General features: G+C 39.1%; 1 protein-coding gene across 1 annotated transcript in view; it reads left to right on the forward strand.

Moving 5' to 3' along the window:
* LOC120515185 (probable phospholipid-transporting ATPase IIA) overlaps nt 1–8,622 on the forward strand; it is a 177,184-nt gene extending 168,562 nt beyond the window's left edge. The window contains exons 16-17 of the mRNA XM_039735937.1: nt 7,373–7,465; nt 8,506–8,622. Of these exons, the coding sequence (XP_039591871.1) occupies nt 7,373–7,465; nt 8,506–8,622 (210 nt within the window). The remainder of the gene's footprint in view (nt 1–7,372; nt 7,466–8,505) is intronic.
* Nucleotides 8,623–8,834: the final 212 nt, after the last annotated feature.

Genomic DNA, 8,834 nt, shown 5'->3' on the forward strand with positions numbered 1-8,834 from the left:
CTGCCTAATATTGTGTGTCATGTAAGTTGCAAGGTCCCTCCATCTTCCGCACGTTTTTGGGGGCAGGTCTGTGGCCCTTCACACTCACTATTGGATGCTCCTATAGAGAAACCTTACACATACAAGCGTGCGTACACACACAGGTGCTCACATTGTGATTTCATAAGTATGACTTGGACATCTTCAGCACATGATCTAAGGTTGTGGTGGCCCTAAATGCCTTAGTAATAATTACTGTATGATTGTCAGCAAACATTTTTACTTTTATATATCTTCATGTAGCTGATGCAGCAATGTTTTTGTCTTGTGGTTTTTTTGTTTTTTTTCCCCCCTCTCTTTCTGCAGGTCTAGAAGCGGACTCTGGTTCATTTATTGTTTATTCTATACGAACCCCCCCTTCCCCCTTTACCTCCATCTCTTCCTTCTCTCTCTTCTTTTTCTTTCACATTTGTCTCCGTGTCCGGTTCGAATCTTAAAAACATCTAAAAATATTTTTAATAAAGTTTTGGTATCAGGCGTGACGTCAGCAGAAGCTGTAACGCTCCACCTGAGAGAAAAACTGTAAGGCTAGTCGCCAGTATTCAGACATCAATTCTGATTGCTTCACAGCCGAACAGGACACGGTAAAAAAAAAAAAAAAAATGTAAGTTGCAAGGTGGGGTCTCTTTTCATCTGGAGGAGTGACTGGACTTTTTTTTCCAATACATCCCATAGATGCTTGATCGGATTGAGATCTGGGGAATTTGCAGACCAAATCAGCCCCTTGAACTCTACATGTTCCATTCCAGAACAGTTCTCCGAGCATGTTAGGGTACATTATCCTGCTGAAAGACCTCACTGACATCAGGGAATGCCATTGCCATGAAGAGTTTTATGTGGTTTGCAGCATTCTTTAGGTATGTGTTACATGCCAATGTCACATCCACATGAATGCCAAGACCCTAGGTTATCCAGCAGAACATTGCCCAGAGCATCACACTACCTCTGCCAGCTTTCCTTCTTCCCAATGTGCATTCTGATATCTCTTTCCCATGTAAATGACACGCATGCATCTGGCTATCCACATGATCTAAAAGAATAAGTGACTCATTAGACTGAACTACCTTCTTACATTGCTTTGTTGTCCGGTTCTGATGCTCATGTGCTTTTTGTAGGTGCCTTCAGCTATGGACAGGGGTCAGCATGGACTGGTCTAGGGTTATGCGGGCACATACGCAGCAAGCTGTGATGCACTGTGTGTTCTGACACTTTCCTCTAATGTCCAGCATTAGGTTTTTCGGCAATTTGTGCCATAGTAGCTCTTCTGTGGGATTAGACCAGGCGTTTCATTGAGCCTTGGATGCCCATGACCCTTTCATTGGTTCATCAGTTGTCCTTGGACCACTTTTCGTAGGTACGAACCACTGCATACCAGGAATACTCCCACAATAACTTCCATTTTGGAGATGCAATGCTGTGACACAATCACAGGCTCTTATTAAAGTCAGTCAGATCCTTATGCTTGTCTTTTTTCCTGCTTCCAACACATCACCTTCACCTGCTGCCTAATATATTCCAGCCCTTAGCAGGTGCCATTATAACAAGATGATCAAGACTATTCACTTACCCTCTCAGTGGTTTCAGTGTTGTCACTGATCTATTCTATTATATTACATGTATGTATTATGCATACATGTCCAAAAAAATGCAGTCTCACAGCCCGTCTAACCTGGTCTGACCCGACCCTCTAATGTACTGATTACTAATCCTGTCCATCCTTGTCATACCCAGTTAAAATCTTAACATGTTTAACTCTGCCACCTCCAGCTCTGTCTTCTGTGTTTTTGGGCAGTGCCACTGTCTCCAACCTACTTAACATAGCCGGTCTCACTACTGTCATGTAGACCTTCCCTTTCATTCTTGCCGATACCTGTCTGTCACAAACTACTCCTGAAGCTCCACGCAACTGTTCTGCCTTTATCTAGAAATGGTTTCATAAGCTTTATGACCTTTTTCTCAGAAAGTCTTTCTCCCATGGGGCAACTGGGATCTTTTCCTGAATAAAATCAAACACAGTTGTGTTAGGTGCAACAGGAGCTTCCATCTGCAGTTAAAGTCACTTCAGTACGCATGTGCTGTGTTAGCATGCCAGTGTCGATCAAACAGAGGAAGCTTTGCAGTCTACTTGTGACTTTATGCTTTAGGAAGATAAGTAAATGAATCAAGGTAAACACCATTCAATCTGACTTTTATATAAGTAACATATAAATGTTTTTTTTTTATATAAAGACCATAAAAATCACAAACAGGACTTTGCATGATAACTTGGAGAGCTCTGTTAGCCGTGCTGTTTCATTGAACGACAGGTGTGGGGCAGACTGACTGGCAGAATGGCGCCTGACCTGTTGCTGCATCCAAACAGTGCCATCTTTCGCCTTTACAACTGGTGCAGCTGCGTTGTTCTTATATGTGAGTGGACGTTACTTACAGGGAGCGCTTCTGTTCTCTTTCTTCGATGTAGAACCCTTGTCCTCACCTCTGCTATATTGTGTATTTATTTGAAAACACCAGTGTCAGATCGGGGCGAGCGTGAACGTGACTGAGAAAATAAAACTGAATATACAAAAAAAAAAATTAACCTTTACAAGTACCATAAATTTAGACCGACTGTTACAGACTCCAATCTAATGTATGTTCTTATTCTATAATAATGAGAATAAGAGCAGCTCACTACTATGAAGGCATCCGGGATCGAACCACGAACGTCTTGATTACAAGTCAGCAGGTCTTACCACTGCACCACAAAACCGGTCGTATTAAGGGTGTGTCAATGTTGCACCCTAACGCAAGTTCTTTTTCTGCAGTTATATTCTTGAATCAAAGTGAACTTGTTTTATTATACTTGACCCTTTTGAGAAAAGGTTTATTTTATATTTAGACTTGAGGCTTCGCAAATTTTACACTTCATGTCTACATTTTGTCGTTATTACTACATATATAGAAGGTTGCTTGTTTTGATCGACACATTTACAACACAAAAGACACTGACAAAGAGGTGCGAATGGATTTAAGGTGGGCCGGGATTACAAGTTTTTTCATAAGCTTTTGTAATTCTAGTGTTAAAAGGAGGGTGGTACTTGAAATCATTGTTCTTCCTCTATTAACCATGGTTACCTGCAAGGAAGCCTGTGTAGTCATTATTGCTTTGCACAAAAAGGGCTTCACAGGCAAGATATTGCTGCTAGTAAGATTGCACCTAAATCAACCTATTATAGGATCATCAAGAACTTCAAGGAGACAGATTCAATTATTGCGAAGAAGGCTTCAGGGTGCCCAAGAAAGTCCAGCAAGCGCCAGGACCATGTCCTAAAGTTGGTTCAGCTGCAGGATCAGGACACCACTAGTGCAGAGCCTGCTCAGGAAAAGGCAGCAGGCAGGTGTGAGTCCATCTGTACGCACAGCGAGGCAAAGACTTTTGGAGGATGGCCTGGTGTCAAGAAGGGCAGCAAAGAAGCCACTGCTCTCCATGAAAAACATCATGGCAGAATGATATTTTGTAAAAGATACAGAGTTTGGACTGCTGAGGACTGGGGTAAAGTAATTTTCTCTGATGAACCCTGTGTTTGGGGCATCTAGATAAAAGATTTTCTGGAGAAGAAAGGGTGAGAGCTGCCATCAGTCCTGTGTCATGCCAACAGTAAAGCACCCTCAGACCATTCATATGTGGGCTTGTTTCATAGCCAAGGGAGTGGGCTCACTCACAATTTTGAACACAGCCATGAATAAAGAATGGTACCAAAACATCCTCTGACAGCAACTTCTCCCAACCATCCAAGAACAGTTTGGTGATGAACAATGCCTTTTCCAGCATGATGGAGCACTGTGGCAAAAGTGATATTTAAGTGGCTTGGGGAATAAAACATTGAAATTTTGGGACCAAAGTCAGGAAACTCCCCAGACCTTGTGGTCAATCTTCAAGAGGCGGGTGGACAAACAAAAACCCACAAATTCTGACAAACTCCAAGTATTGATTATGCAATAATGGGATGCCATCAGTCAGGATTTGGCCCAAAAGTAGATTGACAGCATGCCAGGGTGAATTGCAGAGGCTTTGAAAAATAAAGGCCAACACTGCAAATATTAACTCTTTGCATAAACTTAATGTAATTGTCAATAAAAGCCTTTGAAACTTAAGAAATGCTTGTAATTATACTTCAGTATACCATAGAAACATCAGTAAAAAAACATCCCAAAACACCGAAGCTGAGGACTTTGTGAAAGCAAATACTTGTGTCATTCTCTGAACTTTTGGCCACATCTGTACAACTTATCATACGCCACTTCTCTCTTCACCTTACGCCTTATCTCCTCGTACTGTTGTCTACTTTCTGCATCTCTCTGAGTATCCCACTTCTTCGCCAACCTCTTCCTCTGTATAGTCTCCTGTACTTCCTCATTTCACCACCAGGTTTCCTTTTCCACCTCCTTCTGTCCAGATGTCACACCAACCTCCCTTCTTGCTGTCGCCCATACTATTTCTGCTGTAGTTGCCCAGCTGTCTGGTAACTCCTCACTGTCACCCAGTGCCTGTCTTACCTTCTCCCTGAACTCAATCGAGCAGTCTTACTTATTCAACTTCCACTGTTTGTTCCTTGGCTCTGCCCACACTCTCCTCCTCTTCTTGATGTACAACATCATCCTACAGACCACCATCCTATGCTGCCTAACTACACTTTCCACTGCCACCACTTTGCAGTTTTTAATATCTTTCAGATTGACTCTTCTGCATAGGATATAATCTACCTGTGGGCATCTTCCTCCACTCTTGTATGTCACCCTATGTTCCTCCCTCTTCTTAAAATACGTATTTACCACAGCCATCCCTATCCTTTTTGCAAAATTCACTATCCTGTGACCTTCCTTTATTCTTCTCCTTGACACCATACCTACCCATCACCTCCTCATCTCTTCTGTTCCCTTCACCAACATGTCCATTTAAATCCGCTCCAATCACCACTTTCTGTCCCTTGGGTACACTGTCCATCACCTAATCCAACTAACTCCAGAAATCTTCATTCTCATCCATCGCACATCCAACCTGTGGGGCACTGACAACATTCATCATCACACCTTCAGTTTCCAACTTCATAATCATTAATCTGCCTGTCACTCTCTTCACCTCCAAAACACTCTTTGACATACTGCTCCTTTAGAATAATCCCTACCCCATTTCTCCTCCCATCCACACCATGATAGAACAATTTAAGTCCACCTCCGATCCACCTGGCCTTACTCCCCTTCCATTTAGTCTCTTGCACGCACAATATATCAACCTTCCTTCTCTCCATCATATTGGCTAACTCTCTTCCCTTACTAGTCATTCTGCCAACATTCAAAGTTCCTACCCTTAGTTCCACTCACTTTACCTTCCTTCTGCCTCCAGACACATCTCCTCCCCACCCCCCCTTCTCCTCCTTTCTTCTGTAAACAGTAGCCCAATTTCCGCCAGCACCCTGTTGGTTAACAATACTGGTGGCAGCCGTTGTTAACCCGGGCCTCAACCGATCCGTGATGGAAATTTGTATTGTTGTCCGCATATTGATCTGGCAAAATTTTACAATGAATGCCGTTCCTGAAGTAACCCTCCCCATTTATCCAGGCTTGGGACCGGCACAAAGAAACACACTGGTTTGTGCATCCCCTGTGGCTGGGTTTTATTTTTATATATATTTAAATATAAACTAATTAATAATAATGATAATATTTTTATTAATTTTTAATTATCAATTAATTAATTTTTTAATATATATTTAAAAAATTTTTTTATATATATTATTGAATATATAAATAGATTTTGCTATATATTGTATTCTTTCTCCTGTCCTCTACATATAGCCCGTGTTACTGAGAGTCTCTCTGGAATTGCTGTAGATGGCATGTTTCAGAATTGCTGAAATGAAATGCATTATGAAGTGCATTATGTTGACAACCGCTGATGCTGGCATATGGCTTTGTAGACTCACAAACAGTGGTTTGCCTCTTCAGTGTTCAAGAAATAAACCTCTTAACATTACACCCACCTTCAAGAAAGGCACACTAGAGAATACAAAACAAAATCCTTTCCATTCTACAAGACATTAGCTTCCACATTGTAGACAGATGAGGGCACTATGCCGTTCAATGTGTGGTAAATGGCCAGGGGCCAAATTTCCTTTTTACTAGCTGTCCGAGATGTTTGAAAGTGCAGCAGGTTTATAGTTGTTCACTTTAGTGTGGTTAGATTTCTATGGCACTGCAATGTCTTTTCAATGTGGATGTCTTGTCGGTGAGGAGTCTCTTGACTATACCCTCTCATTTAGTCATCAATGATTGACAACAAGTTAGAGAGGTAGAGGAGGACACTGATTTCCTTGAAAATGTACCAAGGGTTGGTTGGAAGTTTATGACAGAGGGGTGTAACCCTGAATATTAATATGCATGTTTTTGTTTATGAGTCCTGGTTATGGGTATACTGTCTTTTATATTTTGTTTTAACCTTTGAATCCTCTATCTCATCCATTTAAAAATGATGCTTGTCTTTTCCTGTATCCTGTAAATTAAAAGTAATTTAAAGTGTTTCATCTCTAATAAGGCCAAAGATTTTCTACTCAAATGAAACTGTACGTAAATTGGCCTCTGTCCTGTAACTGTAAATCAGTGCAATAAACCTGAGAAAGTTCTAACCTTGCTTTGAACTTTAATGAAGGAAATGACTAACTTTAAAGCAAAATTTGACTAAGTATTATTCTTGGCTGCAAAATCCTTCTGTGCGTGTCAACACAGGAAGACAAATGTTACTTTTTTTTCAACAAGGCTGTTCTTGCACTTTATAAGATCTGCTGTGAAATAAAAAATAGAAAACTCTTTTAAAAGTTTAGATTCAGAACAGGATATTAATAAGAAATAATTATATAGTTAATTACTGAGCATAAAACTATTTCATTTTATTCAGGCTCATATTTTAGATATTGTTTGTATAGATTTTTAATTATTGGGTTTAGTCTTGCATAGCTTTAGTGATACTAGGTTCTTTAGAAATTCATGTGTGTCGGTAGTGAGCAGCAGATAAGTTTCCCTTGTGCAGCACTGGTAGTTAGATTTTTATGATGAATTTTGTAAGTTACTTATAGATGAGGAAGTGTTTACATGGTAATTCTATATTATGTTTTTTTAATAACATGACTGATAAAATTGTATTTTTTAAACTATTTTTATTGCTGCATTTTCCATACATTTACTGTATGACTTATTGACTGTTTCAAAGACCCCAAAATTATATGTTTTTAATAAAAAATGTAGAAGGTTTGAAATATGCAAGGAAATCATTTTATTGCCTTTGATTAAATATCTTTAGGATGAATCAACAGGGGAAATCACATTTTACATGAAGGGGGCAGATGTTGTCATGGCGGGTATTGTCCAATATAATGACTGGCTTGAAGAGGAGGTAAATATTTTTAATCCTTAATTTCTTGGTTTAACGTCCTCATGTAGGTGTGCTTGTGACTTAACTTGAATAATTGGTTCCACAATCAAAAGAAGCATGTTGGAAATCTTGGAGAAAGATACTTTGCATAAATTAGAAAAAGCTCATCATTATTTGTGTTCCTTTCCTTTGTAGTATGCTTTCCACACAGGTGTTAGAGGGAGAAAGACTGGGGAGAACTTGAACAAGTGTAGGTAGTGGTTTTGGACTGATAGTTTAAGTTAGATTGTTAAGTTATTTATCTATCTATCTATCTATCTATCTATCTATCTATCTATCTATCTATCTATCTATCTATCTATATATACAGTATATATATATATATATATATATATATATATATATATATATATATATATATATATATATATATATATATATATATATATATAGTTAAAGAGCGAGAAAGAATGGACCTAGACAGTGCTAACATATGGCACCCACAGAGTGTTTTGTCTTTGATTTCTGAATGTCAAAAACACTAAGTAAAGGATACTGTCCTCAGGTCTATGAGTTGTTAGAGGACACTCCCAATTTATCTTTTTTTTTTTGTAACTTTTGTACTTAATACTAGTTATGGAAATTGCCTTTCTTATGAACACTCACTTTGCGCTTTTATTATATTGCAATACTATTATTGGCCACATGATGGCAACCTAACTCTGTAGTTCTGCATTGTGCACTTTGTTAATAAGCAGGCAACGTATGCCAAGGTCCTCCTCAGGCTCACAAAGTTTGCAAACAAACAAACTGCTTAAAATAGAATGACACCCTTCATGCAAACTGTCTCATTTGTATACAGTGTACTGTGCACAGTATTTCCAAAATTCAGTGTGTATTTAAGTTTGAATGTATTTAATGTGTAACTAAATTAAAATGGGTGTTTAGGTGCCTGACAGAAAGTGTAAGAATGACCATGATTGATTGAGAAAGTTTATTTTGAAGATCATATTGAATTGTTGGTTGTTTTTTCTCTCAGTGTTCTCTTTTATTATTTCCAGTGCGGGAACATGGCAAGAGAAGGCCTTAGAGTACTGGTAGTGGCAAAGAAGTCATTATCAGAAGAACAATATCAAGACTTTGAGGTGAGCATCAGAAAAATCAGCAAATTCTCATAGCCCCGAAATGTGTGTACAGGAACAAATAGTTAGTCTACTGTTATACTGCTGTTACAGAATTTATGTGGAATCTATCTTGAACTTTTCAGTTCTGAGATTCAGGGTTAAGACTATGTTGATATTTCAGTACACCAGCATAGGCTTTCCCACACAGTCCGAGAAGTACCCCTTGTAATTGGAAAACAACATCCTGTCCCCTTTTTGAAAGTATG

This window comes from Polypterus senegalus, chromosome 14 (assembly GCF_016835505.1).
Source record: "Polypterus senegalus isolate Bchr_013 chromosome 14, ASM1683550v1, whole genome shotgun sequence".
NCBI lineage: Eukaryota > Metazoa > Chordata > Cladistia > Polypteriformes > Polypteridae > Polypterus > Polypterus senegalus.